The sequence below is a fragment of the Onychomys torridus genome, chromosome 1 (genome assembly GCF_903995425.1).
Source record: "Onychomys torridus chromosome 1, mOncTor1.1, whole genome shotgun sequence".
NCBI lineage: Eukaryota > Metazoa > Chordata > Mammalia > Rodentia > Cricetidae > Onychomys > Onychomys torridus.
The window spans coordinates 80,116,399-80,133,308 of record NC_050443.1 but is presented as its reverse complement, the minus strand read 5'-3'; the positions used below and the strand labels follow the sequence as shown (position 1 = coordinate 80,133,308).

The 16,910-nt window shown below is 54.7% G+C and overlaps 1 protein-coding gene across 1 annotated transcript in view; it reads left to right on the top strand.

Annotated features, from left to right (window-relative positions):
* The first annotated feature begins 5,028 nt into the window (after nucleotides 1-5,028).
* The window catches only part of Arhgef17 (Rho guanine nucleotide exchange factor 17), a 59,060-nt gene continuing 47,178 nt past the window's right edge, over nucleotides 5,029-16,910 (top strand). The window contains exon 1 of the mRNA XM_036187236.1: nucleotides 5,029-8,647. Within this exon, the coding sequence (XP_036043129.1) occupies nucleotides 5,459-8,647 (3,189 nt within the window). The 5' untranslated portion in view covers nucleotides 5,029-5,458. The remainder of the gene's footprint in view (nucleotides 8,648-16,910) is intronic.

The window sequence follows — 16,910 nt, the reverse complement described above, 5'->3', positions numbered from 1 at the left end:
CCTAGGTAAAGGCAGGCAGTGGTTTAATTGGGATAGGGGTCAAGATGTAGGCTGGAACCTGAAGGAAACTAAGAACCACTGATGGGTTGGAAATACCCAGGAGGCATCTTAAAGATGGCTGATGACCTGGGAGGGTCAGCCCCAGTGTGACTTGAGGCTGGGAGGAGTACATACATGTCATAAAACAGAAAACCCAGATTACCCAAAACCACAGCAGGAATACTCCATCCTGGCTTTCATAGTGCCTCCGAATGTTTAATCCTTACACACTTTTGCCATAAGCACCTTTGTCCATGAGTTCCAAAGCCATACAAAAGTTCATCGATACTGCCAATCCCTGACTATCCGTTAAGACGATGGATCAATACACATGCTTCTAGAATTAATTATACCAACATGCAGCACTTAAGCCTTAGCAGCATAATATTAAGGAACAAGACGTCTCTCCAAAGTATAAAGAACTAAAGCAGGGCATGATGGCTTACAATATGTGGGAGGCCAGCTCAGGCCCCACAGATAGTTGAAGGTGGGCCTGGATGATGACACTTTGTTTCTTTGCATATATATATATATATGCATCAAACTCAGGAGGTCAGTCTTGGCAACAAGTGTCTTTACCCGCTGACCCCATTTCAAAAAACTAAAGCATTTACAGAAGCCTGTAATTCTAGCTATTTGAGGGACAGAGGCAGAAGGATTGAGATCAAGGCCTGACAAGATTACAGAATGAGTTTGGTGGCCAGCTTGAGTAACTTACTGGAACTCTGTCTCAAAAAAAAGCGGGGAGATGTGTGCCGGGGATTTAGTTCAGTGGTATACAACTTGTCTGGTATGTATGAGGCCCAGAGTCCAATCCTAGCAACACATACATATACTCACACACAGAGAGCAATGAAACAAAATGAAACTCAGAAGCATCCAAGTGGGACATGATGGCGGCGCACACCTTTAACCCCAGCACTCAGGAGGCAGAGGCAGGCAGATCTCTGTGAGTTCAAGGCCGGCCTGGTTTATATAGCAAATTCCAGGCCAGCCAGATCTACACAGTGAGACCCTGTTTAAAAAACAAAGAGGGAGCTGGAGAGATGGCTGTGTGGTTAAGAGCACGGCTGTTCTTCCAGAGGACCTGGGTTCAATTCCCAGCACTCACATGGCGGCTCTCAGCTATCCAGAACTCCATCATATAGACATGCACACAAGCAAAACACTAGTGCATAGAAAAATAAATAATTAATAATTAAAAATACAAAGTAAACAAACGGAAAATCCAATACATGCCTGTAATGATCCTCAGAAACTAGAGGCTGAGGCAGGAGGACGGGAAGTTGAGGCCAAAAACAAAACAAAACAAAACAAAAGCAACAACAAAACCAACATCAACAAAAATACTAAAACGAAAACAGTTTGAGGACTGTGTAACTGCAATAACATCAAATAAGACAAAAGCAGGAGCTGGAGAGACGGCTTAGCAGTCAGGAGCACTTCCTGCTCTCGTGGAGGCCCAGGTTCGGTTCCCAGGACCCACATGACAGCTCCTAAGTGAACCCGTCTTTTGGCCTCCTCAGGCAGTAGTCACACTCATGGTACACATACATACATACAGGCAAAAGATTTATCCATACACACACACATACAGGAGTAACTCTTTTTTTTTTTTTTTTTTTTTTTTTGGCTTTTTGAGACATGGTTTCTCTGCAGCTTTTGGAGGCTATCCTGGACTAGCTCTGTAGACCAGGCTGGCCTCGAACTCACAGAGATCCACCTGCCTCTTCCTCCCGAATGCCGGGATTACGGGCGCGCACCACCGCCGCCCGGCTGAGAGTAACTCTTAAAGTAAAACAAAAAGCCAGGCCCAGTGCTGCATGGAAGCCTAACACCTGGGAGAAAGGGGCAGGAGGAACAGGGGTTCGAGGTCATCCTCAGCCATACAAAGAGTGTGAGGCTGAGATGGGTTACAAGAGATCCTGTGGGGGCAGAGAGAGGAGAGAGAAAGGAGAGAAGGAGGGAGAGAGAGAGAGATATGAATGCTGATTAGCACAGGTCTGAGATGGGTCTGAGGCTGTCCCTCAGTGGTGGGACACAGGAATAAGACAGAAGTTACTACCAAGGTCCTGGCTGTTTTGTTTTTTGGTAAGAGTCAGCCAAGCAAGTGATGAGAATGTAAAGTGAGCAAGAGATGCTGACTAATGAAATCCTGGGCTACAGGTAGTTCCCAAGAGACTGTTTGGCTTTGGAAAGGAGTTAGAAGCCAGATCTCCCCTTCAGATAGCTCCTTTCTGGGACACGTGGTTCTGTTAAGTTCCAAGGTCCATCCTGCACATGACCTTGTCTATCCAACCTTCTTTCCATACTGATTTTTCCCAAGGATTTCTACAGCTCTGACCTCACAGGGTTACCTGCTGAGTGAGTAGATCACGTTCATTCATTCCCTACAGACGAGAAGCCTGAGGCTCACAGACACTCACATGGCATCTCACAACCTTCTTGGAGACCTGAGCTCCAAGGGAATCTGAACACATATAGGCAGACAAAAGAGACACACACCTGCAGGCAAAAACACCCACATACATAAAGCAAAATAAAAATAAAAAGAGGCCGGAGTGAGAGGCCACTCTGCCTGGCCAAGATCCTTAAATATCCTCCCTCCTCACAAATAGGGCTAGAGGCCAGGCTATCTTACTTCAGCCAAGAATAGGTGGCAGGACTCTTGGGGCCTATGACTTGAGTCTCTATTCCTCTCCATCAGTTTGCCTATTTGTGACATGGGATAAAGACCTGTCTCAGAAGTAACATGAAGGCAAAAATTTAATAGTACATAGGAGCTGGAAGAGCACATACTTCAGACCTGGGGCTGTTGCTGAGCAGTTGAGGAGTGACTACCAAGCATGCTCAAAGCCCTGGGTTTGATCCCAGTACAACAAAAGACCACATCATGCCACAGGAACCATCATTATGGAGGGAGACAGTGACTCCATACACACTTAAACTTGCTTAGGGGAACCTGACCCCACTCCCTCTTCACCTTTCAGACAAGGCAGCTGAGGCCCAAAGAAGCATGGAGGTGTATTCATTGTCACCAAGCAAGGCAGAGCAGAGTGGCACAAACCCAGCAGGGCTCTATTCCTTGCCCACTAATTGGCCAGTGGTGAAGACAAGATTTATCACTTATACCCTTCGAGACAGAATTGAGATAAAACTGGGCAAGGGACTGGCAAGAGGCTGGTCTCAACTCAGGAGGCCAATCTCCACACCTGGAGACGTCCTACACACTAATGGGTAGTCCAGAGGGAGGACAGCTTCTTACCCTGGGGGTTGTGTGAGCGTCAAGCCGGCCCGGGGTCCAGCTAGAGGCTGCCTTCCCCTACTCTGCAGCCAGCATTCTGCCCTCGCCCCATCTTGCTCCCCACATCCGGTTACTGGCGCTGAGTGTCTTTGGCTGGGACCGACATGGCCCTGGGGTTGGTTGGGGAAAGCATGTGCCACTGACCTTAACTGCTTATGAGGTGAGCATGGAAGGAATGGGGCCTACAGGTAATAGAGCGGAAGGAGTTTGTCCTGTTCCCAAGGAGGCTGAGCTCTGCCCATCGCCCACTGACAGAGAGGCAGGGCTGCTGGGGACAGACTCTCCTTCTTCATCAAGATCTGAAGCCAGGGAAAGCTGTCTGAGGGCGTGTGATGATTGAAGACCTTAAAGTCTGAATTTGAGTCACACGTGAGCTGCCCTTTCCTTCCGACTTCTGCAACGGCCTTTGTTCCATCTTTAATAGCGTTTATCCCCAAGAGTAGCTCGAGGATTAAATAAAACACATAAACTATTACCCGTACCTCCTAGGCAGTCCATATAGTCTCGCTCATTTAGATGTAGAGTCCTACATTTAAACCGTCTGGGCAAAGAGGGACCTAACAGAAGCAGATAAGGGTGGGAAGAAGTTGACGCCTCTGTAACCAGAACAATTTTAGACTTGCCAGACTGCAGTAGAGGTGGGAGGGGAGCTCTAGGGTAGATCATTGTTGCAGCAGGAGAGACCTACACCTTCCTGGTCTGGAGGGTGGAGCAGCCGCAGGTAGGAGTATAGGTTTGGCGGTAGGAAAATGAGGGCGTTCCCGTCCAACCTCCCTTTGTGCGGAATGCCGAAGAAAGGGCAGAGTGCTTGGCAAAGTAAGGGGGTAGGAAACGCCTGAAAGCAAGTGAAACCTTCCTAACTCTTCCATGGTTGGTTGTGGGTGGATGGGGTTTTATCTTTACAGAGCTCGGAGGGAGCGGAGAATCGGCCGGCAGAGGGCGCAAGAGCCACGTACCCCCGACCGCAGGGAGAAGGAGGAGGCGGGGTGTAGAGATGAGAGGCTGCCAGGACCAAGAGAGGGTGGGGGTGGCAGCTGGGAAAATGGAGGGGGGAGTTGTGTGTAATAGTCCTGAGAGGTGGGACTTCTAGAGCAGCACAGGGTGGGTTAAGGGACAGTCAGAGATGGACAGGCCCCAGGGAGGTGGGATATAGGTGGAGCGTTTGGGTGCGGGGCGGAACATGGGCGTGGTGCAGCGGGATTCGCCGCTGAAGGATGGGTGAGAGGCGTGGTCTGAGCAAGGTGGGGAGCCGCAAGCGCTCTGGTGGGCCTGCCCCGCCCACGTCACCCTGGGTCCCACCTCTTTTCCGGCCAGAAGTTTCTGCGTGTACCTGAGTATCGGTGTGTACCAGAGTTTGTGGGTCTTGGGTTGCCATGTTGGAGCCCCTCCGTGTGAAAGAGGCTCAGGCGCCGTGCTACGTTCTGCGGAGTTGTCCACTTTCTGAGCTCCGGTGTATCTGAACGAGTCCCCGGGGAGGATCGGCCCGCAGCTTTCCCGACGGACTCCCCTAGAGGGTCGTTTCGGTCTACAAACGTTCAAGCATCTTGTTTCTCCTTCGGCTCCTCCCTGATTCCCTCCCCCCACAGTGTTCCCAGCCTCGCGCGCTCCCGGAGCCCACCCCCTCTTTTAGGCGCCAGGCCCCGCCCCCCGCCCCCTTTCCTCTGCCTCAAAGTTTATTTGCAACAAAAGGGAGCAGAGAGCTAGCAGCCTAGAGGGAGGAAGAAGGAGCTGGAGCGGGAGCTCGAGGGGGAGGCAGGCCGGCCGCCGGGCTTCGCAGGCGGACTTGGAGTGCAGGAACCAAGCCTTGGCCCCTCGCCGGCCGGGCCGCGATGCCCCTGGCCGCTCTCCCAGAGGTTAAGGCTGGGCCTGGGGTCGACGCTGGAGCGAGAGGGGCCGCCCAGGATGAAGCCGCTGCCGTCCGCAGCCGCAGAAACTTGATCCTCGACTGATAAACCTCTGCTCAGCTCTCCGCACCCTCCTCCCCAGCCGCCGCACGCTGCGGGTGCAGGATCCAGGCTCTCGGACCGCGGCCACTGCGCGCCCTCGGAGCAGGGGTGCAGGGGGGGTTGGCCGCGGGGCCCCGAGGCCAGCCCCCCCGGAGTGACTGCCACCACCATGGCGGACGGGTCACCTCGGCCCCCACTTTATCGCAGCGTCTCGTTCAAACTGCTGGAGCGCTGGAGCGGCGGACCGGGGCCGAAGGAAGAGGACGCGGACACCCCCGGGTTGCGGCGCCGAGCTTCGTGCCGGCCAGCCGCGGCAGTCCCGGGCCAGCCCTCCCGGCGCGTGTCCAAGCTGGCGTCGGGGCCCCCGGCCGCCCCCGCGCAGCCGCGCCCGCTCCGTAGCCTCTCGCCATCCGTGCGCCAGCTTTCCCGGCGCTTCGACGCGGCGCGTTTGGACAACGACTCCGCTGGTGCCCGGGACGAGGGTTGCTCCCCCAGCACGACAGAAGAAGCAGCTGAAGGCACTGAGCGTGGGGCCTGGCCCAGCGTCACCGAGATGCGCAAACTCTTCGGCGGCCCGAGCTCCAGGAGACCAAGTGTGGACTCCGAGGCCCTGGGGACGACCAGCCCCGACGGAGCTTCGTGGGAGTCCTCAGTTCCTGAGCCCCGGCAGCCTCCAACGCCACCTCCTCGAACGTGCTTCCCTCTGGCTGGCCTGCGTTCTGCACGGCCGCTGTCCGGGCCGGGGATCGAGGGGAGGCGACGTCGGCAGCAGCAACAGGAGCGGGCGCAGCGTCCGGCGGATGGTTTACATTCTTGGCATAGCTTCTCCCAACCGCAGGCCGGGGCCCGGGCCTCCTCCTCCTCCTCCTCCATTACCTCCTCCTATCCTGTCAGCCGCAGCCGGGCTGCTAGTTCCAGCGAGGAGGAAGAGGAGGGACCGCAGCCACAGCTTGGGCCGCAGAGTCCGGCCTACCTCGGCGGCCACTCTTCGGGCAGTGATGAGGACCCAGATGGTGAGGATGGCCGTCGCTGGAAAGGGAGAGGGTTCAGGCCTGGAAGCTCTCTGTTGGTTCGTGGCTGCAGCCAGGACAGTGACGAGCTAAATTTGGGCGGCTTGGGATCAGCAGGTGGTGTCAGGAGCCCCGAACCTCCGACGTCTCCAAGAACCTCTATGGAGGAGGGACTCCGGGAGTGGGGTACTGGCACGCAGCCCTGCGTCCCAGGTCCTCAAGAGAGCTTAAGGCCTCTGTCTGACACTGGGGGAGCACCTTTCCGTGTGGCTAAGGTGAGCTTTCCTGCGTACCTGGCCAGCCCAGCTGGCTCCCGAGGTAGTAGTCGCTATTCTAGCACCGAGACCCTCAAGGATGATGAACTATGGTCCAGTCGCAGTTCTGTGAGCTGGGGTGTGTATCGCTCCCCGAGTTTTGGAACGGGAGAAGGGCTCCTTCTGCGGCCCCAGACTAGGTCCCGCACTAAGGGACCTGTAGGCACCACCAGGCCATTGAGGGATGGAGGACTGGAGCTAGACAAGAACCGACAGCGCAAGTCACTATCGAATCCAGATATCGCCTCCGAGACGCTGACGCTGCTCAGTTTTCTGCGCTCAGACCTTTCAGAGCTAAGGGTCCGAAAGCCCAGTGGGGGCCCCGGGAACAGTCCCCTAGATGGCGGAGACTCACCATCACCAGGTAGCCCAGGGGAGCAACTTGAGTCCGTGCCATCCCAAAGTCCAGCATCACCCACCACTCGACCCACCCTCAAGGACCTGACAGCTACCCTGCGCAGGGCAAAGTCATTTAGCTGCTCGGAGAAGCCCATGGCTCGACGCTTGCTTCGCACCAGTGCCTTGAAACCCAGCTCCTCTGAGCTCCTGCTGGCAGGCTCTGGGACAGAGGAGGATCCACTGCCAGTCGTGGTCCAGGATCAGTATGTGCAGGAGGCCCGTCAGGTTTTTGAGAAGATACAGCGTATGGGTGCACAGCAGGATGATGGAAGTGATGTCATCCCTAGAAGCCCTGGCTGGGCAGGCGACATGACCCAAGGGCAGCGGTCTCAGGAGGAGCTCTCTGGCCCTGAGTCCAGCCTGACAGATGAGGGCATTGGGACAGAGCTCTCTGGCCCCGAGCCTCTGGGTGCCACCTTTTGCAGCCTAGATCCTGCAGGGGTATGGCGACCTCTTTCCTCAACCTCAGCTCAGATGAACCACCTCCACGGGGTTGGGACGGAAGACAGTCTGGGTGGGAGAGCCCTTGTGTCTCCTGAGACCCCCCCAACACCAGGTGCTCTCCGCAGGAGACGCAAACTCCCACCCTCAGGCCCTAGTGGAGCTGATCTAAGCAGTGGAGAGGCAAGTGAGGCCTACAGATCCCTGAGTGACCCTATTCCACAGCGTCATCGGGCTGCCGCCTCTGAGGAGCCCTCCGGGTTCTCTGTGGACAGCAATCTTCTGGGCTCACTGAACTCCAAGACAGGGCTTCCAGTGACCCCAACGATGGATGAGGGCCTCACCAGTGGCCACAGTGACTGGTCTGTGGTTAGTGAGGAGAACAAGGACTATCAGGAAGTCATTCAGAGTATTGTTCAGGGGCCTGGTGCCTTGGGGCGTATGGGAGAAGACAGGATTGCTGGCAAGACCCCCAAGAAGAAATCTCTGAGTGACCCTAGTCGCCGTGGGGAGTTGTCTGGGCCTGAATTTGAGGGCCCAGGAGGGGAGCCCATTCGAGAAGTGGAGCCCATGCTGCCTCCATCCAGCAGTGAACCTATCCTTGCAGAGCAGTGGGCAGAGCCAGAAGACCCTGGTCCTGCCAGAGGCAGGGCACAGTCAGAGAGGGCCCTACCTGCCCCACCTGCCTCCTCCACTGCCCGCCACGACTTCCATCTTGACCCCAAGCTGGCTAATGTTCTCTCCCCTCGACTCATCCGCCGAGGTTCCAAGAAGCGCCCAGCCCGGAGCAGTCACCAGGAGCTTCGGAGAGCAGAGGACAACCAGGACCAAAATGGTAGCCAGACACAAGTCCGGTCTTCCTCCAAACATGTTCGACATGCCAGTGTGCCTGCTACCTTCACACCTATTGTGGTGCCTGAGCCTGGGACTTCTGTGGGACCCCCTGTGGCCGTGCCAGAGCCTGTGGGCTTCCCTGCTAGAGCTCATCCCACATTGCAGGCACCATCACTTGAAGATGTCACTAAGCAGTACATGTTGACCCTTCACTCTGGTGACGTTCCTGCCCCAGGTCCTGTGGACCTACCCTGCTTGCCTCCCTCCGCACCGCCCTCTGCTGAGACCAAGCCCTCTGGGGCTGCCAGGGCTCCAGATGAGCCTGCCCCAGCAAGCAAGTGCTGTAGCAAGCCACAAGTGGTAAGTGCTCTAGAGAGATTTGGAGGGGGTACAGGAGAGCCATGGGCACCAACCTGATAGGAGCGTTTGTGTCTACTCAGTGGGCAAATGTCCAGATCCACAGGTGCTTATCTGTCCTGGAATAGTGTGAATGGCACTGGGCTTCTGTTAATCCCGGTTCTGAAGAGGCTTCAGGGTGTTGCTAATGTCAAAGGGTGTGTTCTTTCTGGTGGTGGCTGCTGAGGTTCTTGGGATGTTTCTCAGAACTTGAGATTCCCATGGTTCTTTGTTGTAAATGCACTGAAAGTCTGGGAGAGGGTGATGACATTCAGCCCAGGCCCCGGTCTCAATGCCCAGCTCTTCACTGATCTCATTTCAGGTCACAGTTAACATGTTCTTGACTTTAAGTCTGTCCCAAGGCCTGGGAGACTTAGAGAGGCACCGGCCTTAATTTATGGAGCAGCAAAGGGCCTTAGGGGTCCACCCCCAATCTTATTCTAGTTTTCTGATACTGGCCTTTCTTGTGACTTAACATCTCCATCTGTAAGACTGGGTCTGAGGGATGTGGATGAAGCAGTCTCCATCCAGGTACTATTGTGCAGAATTGGGAGAGTCTGCTTTGTGAATTCAGGTAGTTAGGGGACCAATGCCAACATGCCCCTCCTCAGTTAGAGGAGCTTCGAGCTAGAGTTGTTAGGGAAGTGTGGTGACTTACAGGTTTCTGCTGAGGCTTGGCGGCAAAGGCCCCTCAGAGGGATTGAGAGCAGTTCTGGTCCCTGTAGATGGGGCAGTCTCGGTGAGCCAGGGTGAAGGCTCTGGCCCCTCAGCCTGCATCTGTTCACCTTCCCACCTCTGTCCTGTCGATCCCAGGCCTCAGGGGCACGTTCCCACCTTCCACAAAGCTCTCCCTTCTCCTATCTTGCTTGCCTCAGCTATGCCTAGGTTTTGGCTATGGATTCAGACTGGCTCTAGGCAACGTCTACCCTGGCATGGGAGAGTTGCAAGTAGATTTGCAGCTCTGGGTTGGAAGCTGAGCTCAGGGATGGCCTGGGGTTATGTCAACTGCGGCCTGCCTGGGCTCCCACTGTGTTGCTGACTTCAGAAGCTGGGAAACCCTACACCCTGGACTAATTTGGTCACTTGGCTTCTCGAGCTCTTGAGGGCCCCTTGAACTCCCTGTCTCTGTTTCTCTCTATTTCCTCTGTCCCAGCTCTGTTCTTCCTTATGGAGACGGTCAGGAGGGACAGACAGGGAGTGGGCAGAGGAGACTTTTGGATCTGGCTTTTCTTCAGAGACCCCATTAGGGGGCCTGAGCACCAGAGTCAGTTCTATGCTTGGAGGTTGGGGGGAGGGAATCCCAGCTTCCTTTTCCAGGTAGTGATTTCCTATGGAAGTATAGTGGGAGTTGAAGGGCATCCAGGAAATTAGGGAGCCCTGGAGGGGGGGGAGGCTGAGGCCAAAGAGGAAAAAGAGTTTCACAGGACTGGTTCCTGCCCTCTTCACATCCTCCAGAGACCTCCCTCCTGAGGGAGCTGTGATATGGAACAGTCCTCTAATATACCGGCTTCTCCTGTCCCTGAAAGAGGCTTTCTCTGACATTTCGGCTCCTCCCACGTCTCCAGGCCCAGCTGGATGTTCCTCCTCACCCTTCAGAAGAGAGAAGGGGGAGTCTGTAATTAGAAGAGCCAGACTGGAGAATCCCAGGACCAGTTTCATCCTTGTTATGTGGATTGCGTTCCCTTCTGTAAAATGGAGATAATGGGCTCTGCCCAGAAGGCTCTGTAGGTGGGCGGGGATGTGACCGTTCCCTCCCTGGGGCAGGAGAGAGGACCAGACAGGCTCTGCTGCCTCAGCTGCTTCTCGGTGACCAGGCTTGGCTTCCTCCTCCCCCACTGCTGTCTAAACACAGGCCTCAGTGACACCTGGTGGACTACATTAGGCCATGCCTCCTTCTCCACCCCCTTGTTAAGCCAGGAAGTTCTTCCATCTGCTGCCTTAAATTTCTTCTTGCTATCCCTTTCCTTCTGGCTCCAGAAAGATGGGGAGCAGCTGTCCACTCCCCGCATCCTGCTGGCTTCTCTTGAGCAGACAACGTTCCCTTGTCTCAGGATTGGGGCTCCTGTCACCATCCCTGTACTGTGGGCGGAGGTGGTGTGGCTTGACCTTCAGAATAAAGAGGGGACGAGAGAGGAGCTGTCATGTTCTGCTTATGGAGCATAAACCAGTGTAAAGTGCTAAGAGGAGAGAACTGGGGTCTCAGGGAACCCCAGACTTGATTTCCAGCAGTGGCGAGTCCCTGGCCTCTCCTAGCTCAGCATCTACCCCATTGTGAGGAGGCAGGAAGCTGGAGCCCCAGGGGTCCCAGGCACTGTTTAACCTCTGAATCTATCTGGACCTGGACAGCATCTTTAGGACTTAGTTTTCCCATCTTTGCACTGGGGAATGGGCATTCTGATCTTTGAGGCTCTGTAGGAAGGGCTCATTCTGCAGCCTGTCCAAGGGAATGGAGCAGGGAGAGTCAGCATGCCCAGAGGGGAGAGAACGTCTCCTCTCTGAGTACTGTGAATGAGGGGCAGCTCAGCTAGTGGGTCACTACTTCTCCTGCTGCAGGCCTCTGGTTTTTTTCTGGTTAGGTCCATCGTTGACATTATGTTGTCCACGGGCCATCCTTTGCACCAAGGCATTCCTCTGTGGGGCTTCAGAGCAATCTTTTATAGTTGATTTTTTTCTGCCCCTTGACACTTGCACCATCTATAGCCCAGAAGCAGGAAGTGGCTTGTCTCTGAGAATTGTAAATGGCCTTGGCATAATGAAATAGCTGTAACAGTGGCCGTTGTTCATTGCGTGCCTGTTTTATGGCGGGCACCGATGGTTTCTTACAATGTGAAAGATTGGGTATCCATCTTACTGTTGGAGTCACCCTGAATCCTAGTTTATCGGTGTCTTAAAGGAAAGGAATCGAGGGATTGTTCCCAGTTTCTAAGAGACTGGCCTGCCGTCTGAGGAGGGGCGTAAGTCGGGGACAGCTGGGGCATCAGTTACACGTTTGGTGTAACAGCCTGAGTGTGTTCGTGGTGGTGTTCAATTCACCGGGGCCTAGTGTTGGGCAGGAAGAACTCTGAGACCCAGAAGAGAATGCTAAGTCCAAAGTCACATAATAAGGCCAGGCAGAGCTGGCCCAAGCCCCAGAACTGCTGGCCTTCTTCCTCTGCCACTCACTGCAGCCCTGGCCCCCAAGCCCAGCCTGCTCAGCTGCTCTGCCTTCTGCAGGCCTGGGCTGTAGCTCTTCCCACCACTTTTGTCTGGCAGGGACTTGGAGGCAAGTTTTCCTCCTGCCCTTCCTTGGCTCTTTGCTGTGATTTCCACCCCCCCATGGAAACTGCTTCCGTTGGGAGGAGATGAGGTGGTTAGGACATTTGGAATTCTGAGCAGTACCAAATAGCTATAATTAATGTCTTGTCACCCAGCAGGAGGGTGGGATGGGGGAGGACAGGCAGAAGGGTTGTCCCTTTCAGGGCTTATCCCCTGCTCCACCTTCTTTCCTAGGACCCTGTGGTGTTGGGGGCAAAGGGAGTGCTCTCCAGGAATGAGTCCACCCATCGGGGAAGGGTTGGAGGAGGGACCAGAGTTGAGTGTGACATTTTCCAGCCCAGCATTTCTGGGACCAGCTGGATTTGAGACGCTGCAGCTAATCCTGTCCCCGGCCCCCTCCCCCAGGGTGGGGACTTGTCCTGCCTCCCTCCCTCCCCCTCTGACTGCTAGGGCTGCTCGGGGGGTGGGGGGGGGGGGGGTGGTGGTGGTGGTGCACGACCGTGGGGCGGTGCTCAACAGTGGGTGGAGCCATCCCCGGGCAGCCTGGGAGCCGAGGCCTGCATCCGAGAGCCCAGAAGCAATCCGCTCTTGAAGGATGTTAGCCTGCAGACTGGCCGGGCAGGCTTCCTGGAGGTCGCTTCAGCCTGCACTGAGGCCTGCGAAGTTGGGAGAGAGGAAGGGATTCTAGGAGGGGATGGCATTTGCAGAGGCTGAGGGGAGGCCTTCCGGGCAGGCTGTTGTAGTGGAAGTTTGGTTTTAGCACCCATGCACTGAACAGCTGTCTTCCCCAGCGCCCATTGACGTTGCCAGGTCGGGCACCATTCTAGGGCAGAAAGACAGCAGTGCAGAGGCCTGCCTTTATGGGCCTTCCAGACTGGTGAAGACACGTGTCGACAAAGGAGGACACTGTCAGGGAACAGAAGGTTTGGGGGAGAAAACTAGAACAGGGTAAAGAAGTCGAGGATGACAGGCTGGGGTATTATTTTAGATCACGGGGTCTGGAGGGGCCTGCGAGAGGAGGTGTTAACATCTGATGCCCAGAAGAAGTGAGAGAGGGAGGCAGGTAGCTGGGGGGAGGGATGGGTTTCTGGGAAGAAAGGAACAGCAAATGCAAAGGCCCTGGTGTGTGTGAGGAATGGACACTGGGTAGTGTAGATAGAGCTGAGCGGTAGGGGGTCAGAGGTCAGCGAGTAAAAGGTAGGTCTTGGAGGCCAGTGGGAGGACTTGGCATCTACCCGAAGTGAGAGCTAGGTACTGTCAGGGGGCTCTGAGTGAAATAATGACCCAAGCTGCTGGGTGGGGCTTGCAGGGTCCAGCATGGAAGCAGCAAAGCAAGTCGGGAGACCCCAGACGTAAGCAACGATGCTAGCCTGGGCCAGCAGAGCTGTGGAGGGGCGTGTTTCAGCCGAAGCCCAAAGAGTCTAGACATCTAGTACCCATGTGAACAAGCCTGCCAGATGTAGTGACACACATCCTTTATCCCAGCACTCGGGAGGCACGGGCAGGCAGAGCTCTGTGAGTTCGAGGCCAGCCTGGTCTACAGAGCGAGTCCCAGGCTTGACAGGGCTATATAGTAAGACCCTGTTTCAAAGAAATAAAGACACTACCACCCTCTACTCCAGCAGCTGACTAAGTGTGAGAGGGATCGCTCACAGAGGAGGGTGAGATGACAGAGCTACCTACTGCCCTGTGGGGGCTTAGGTCAAAGACTAGAGGAGCACTAGGGCCCCAGTGTTTCCTGTGTAGCCACTGTGGCCCCTACCCAGGGAGCTTGTGCTGCAGCGGCCATGACCCTCCCGTCTAATCCCAGGCTTGGTGAGGTCAAGAAGCAGGCTTGGAGCCCACAGAGCTTTGTCCCGTGGCTCACGAGTAATCTGGCCTAGGTGTCCTGTCTCCAGGTCATACATTGGTCCCAGAATTCCCAATGAGTCAAGTTGGCAGACAGGGGGAAGGGGGAGCCTGTGTTTCCCAGAAAGACTCGTAACCCTGGCACACTCATTGGGAAACATGCCCAAGAAACTTGGCGCCTTGCTGGCAGGCCCTGAAATGGGGGCCCTGGGTCGTCTGGGAAGCCCAAGCTAATCAGAGATGATATCCTCCCCCACCACCTCTCAGGCCTCTGGGGCCTCCCAGGGGTGGACAGAGGCTGAAGGACACTGCCAGATTGCTAGGCTCTGAGCCCCGGTTCATAATGTGCCGTTTGAACCCCCAGATGGCCCTTCGGTAACTGTACGGTTCACTAGGGGTGACCTGGCAGAGTACAGGGAGGTCTGTCCAGGGAGTTAGGAGGCCAGGGATGTAGCTAAGCCTCACCCTTTCCCTCCCGAGGGGCCTTTAAAGAGTCCCATATCCTTGGAGCCACAAGTGCCTTCGTGGCCTTGAGACGCCTTCTCCCAGGGCTGCTAGGGCCACAGCAGTTGTTCTGGGCAAGAGCATCTCTTGCAGACCAGGAGGGTTAGCAGGCTGGGTCCTGGGCTGCTGAGGACTCTGCTCCGCTCACTAGCTGCTACTCTTGGCTTCCTCTAGCAAAGAAAGAAATGATCTTTTCTCACATCTGAGGCAGGCCATGGTGCTTTCTCTGAGGAGGCTTGTCCCCCCAAAATATCGATGTTTCTGTGCATAGGACATTAAAACTTTTTGCTCAGTTTGGGGAAAACAGACTCTCTTTTATGAAGGGTTTTTAACATTTTTACTTTATGTGTATGAGTGTTTTGTTTGCATGTACGTATGTGCCCCACGTGCACGGCTAATGCCCAAAGAAGTTAGTCAGGGGTGCTGTGTCCCCTGGAGTTGTGAATTGTTGTCCGTCACCATGCTTGAAACCGAACCTGGATCCTCTGCAAGAACAGCCAGTGCTCTTAACCACTGAGCCATCTCTCCAGCCCAAATCAGCAGACTTTTGAAACCATCCCCGGGCATGGAGAGGGTGAGGGGGCTGCAGAGGGACTTGGAAGAGGTGGGGAAGATTCACAGGCTGCTGTGGGATGGTGTCTCAGTTTCCCATTGCTACAGGAACAGGTTATTATAGGTCATCGGCTTCAAACTACACTTTGTAGTTCCTGAGGTTGGAAGCCTGATATGGGGTTCACTGAGCTAAAATCCAGGTGCTAATGGGTTGCTTTCCTTCTTGGGTTTAGGGGGAAATCAATTCCCTTGCCTTTTCCAGTTATGGTGGGCGGGCGCCAGTGATCCTTGGTCTGTGGCCTCTTTCTCAGTTTTAGAGGCATCAGCATAGCGTCTTCAAACACCTCTCGCCCAGACCTTCTGCCTTCTACCTGTGTGAAGACTCTCTGTGTGACTCGGGCCCACCCTGGGTAACCCAGGACCCTTAATGGCATTTGCAGAGTCCCTCTGGCCTTATTAGTTCTAGGGATTGGGACAAAGCATCTTTGGAGGACTATTATTTTGCCTACCTCACTGTTAAATAAGGGCCAGACTGTTAGCTTCTGTGATCTGAGGCCCCTTGTAGATGCTGGGCCTAGGGATGTCTCAGGCCCACAACATCAATCCTGCCTTCCCAACTTTCCATGCTTCTTTGGGATCCAGCCATGTAGTTAGTCCACACCGAACCTTTGCTGGCCAGTGGGGACACACAGGGAAGATTTGGATCCAGGGAGCTTTCAGCCAAGGTCCTACCTAGACCCTGAGGTAGGTGAGGTTCAAAGGAAGTCTGAGCCCAGGCCTGGAAGGGCAGGGACAAATGTGTCAGCGAGTCCTTTGGGACTAGGCTTGGCTTCTAGATGTGGCTAGGCTAAGGTTTGCTGATTAGATGTTGAAGTAAAGCGTTGACTAAGGGGGATAGTTGGCTGAAGACCTCAGAGCCAGGGAAAGCAGGGAAGGTGGGAGCCTTGGGAGGGAGCAGAAGCCATGTCTGGACCAGACTGCCTTGACCAAGGGCAGAGCTGAGAGCTGGGAGGCAGATGAAAAGGTGGGGGCTACATGCTGGAGAGGTTGGCTTCATCCTGAGAGCTAGTGTGTGGTAGGAATCAAGACAAGCACTTCAAAATTCCCCCAGTGTATGAAACAGGGCAAGATCCACTTCACAATGTCTTATGCTAAGATGAAGTGAAATCATTCAAGATGTTTGCTGCCTAGTAATGTTCAAGAAATGTCAGCCCCACCAGGCTGGCACAGTTGCTCAGCAGGTAAGGATGCTTGCCATCAAGCCTGACAACCTGAGTGTGGTCTCTAGAGCTCACATTGTAGGAGAGATCCAACTCTCACACCTTACCTGTCCCTGGCCTATATAGACGCTGTGTCACGCATGTGCACATATACATAAATGTAATACTTTTTAAAAAGCAGTCTTGGGGCTGGAGAGATGGCTCAGTGGTTAAGAGCACTGACTGCTTTCCCAGAGGACCCGGGTTCAATTCCCAGCACCCACATGACAGCTCACAACTATCTGTAACTACAGTTCCAGAGGATCCAGCAACCTCACATAGACATAAATGCAGGCAAAACACTAATACACATTTAAAAAAGGAAGAAGAAGAAGGAGGAGAAGGAGGAGGAGGAGGAGGAGGAGGAGGAGGAGGAGGAGGAGGAGGAGGAGGAGGAGGAGGAGGAGGAGGAGGAGGAGGAGGAGGAGGAAAGCAATCTTAACCTCTCCCTTCCTGTCTGAGATGCTAGGATAGGATATGAGTCTGAGACTGTGATTCAGCCATGGAGCAGAGGACAGATCTCTAGACAGGAGACCACCATGGCCTCTTCTCTCTGGGGCTCCCTCTTTTGTCCCCACCAGCCCTAAGGACAGCTTGCCTGGGATGGCTAAGCAAAGTGTGGGAGGCAGCGATGAGCCAAAGCCCTCTCTCTGGGTCCCCGCTCCAGGCCCCAGGGCTTGGACCCTCTGCTTCCTTTTCTGGGCCCAGAGCCTGTGTGCCTGGTGGGCCAACTTTGCTGTGCTTGCTGGGTGATAGTTAACAATGTTAATATTTAACATTGGACCTCAACTGTGAGTCTCGGTTTCCTG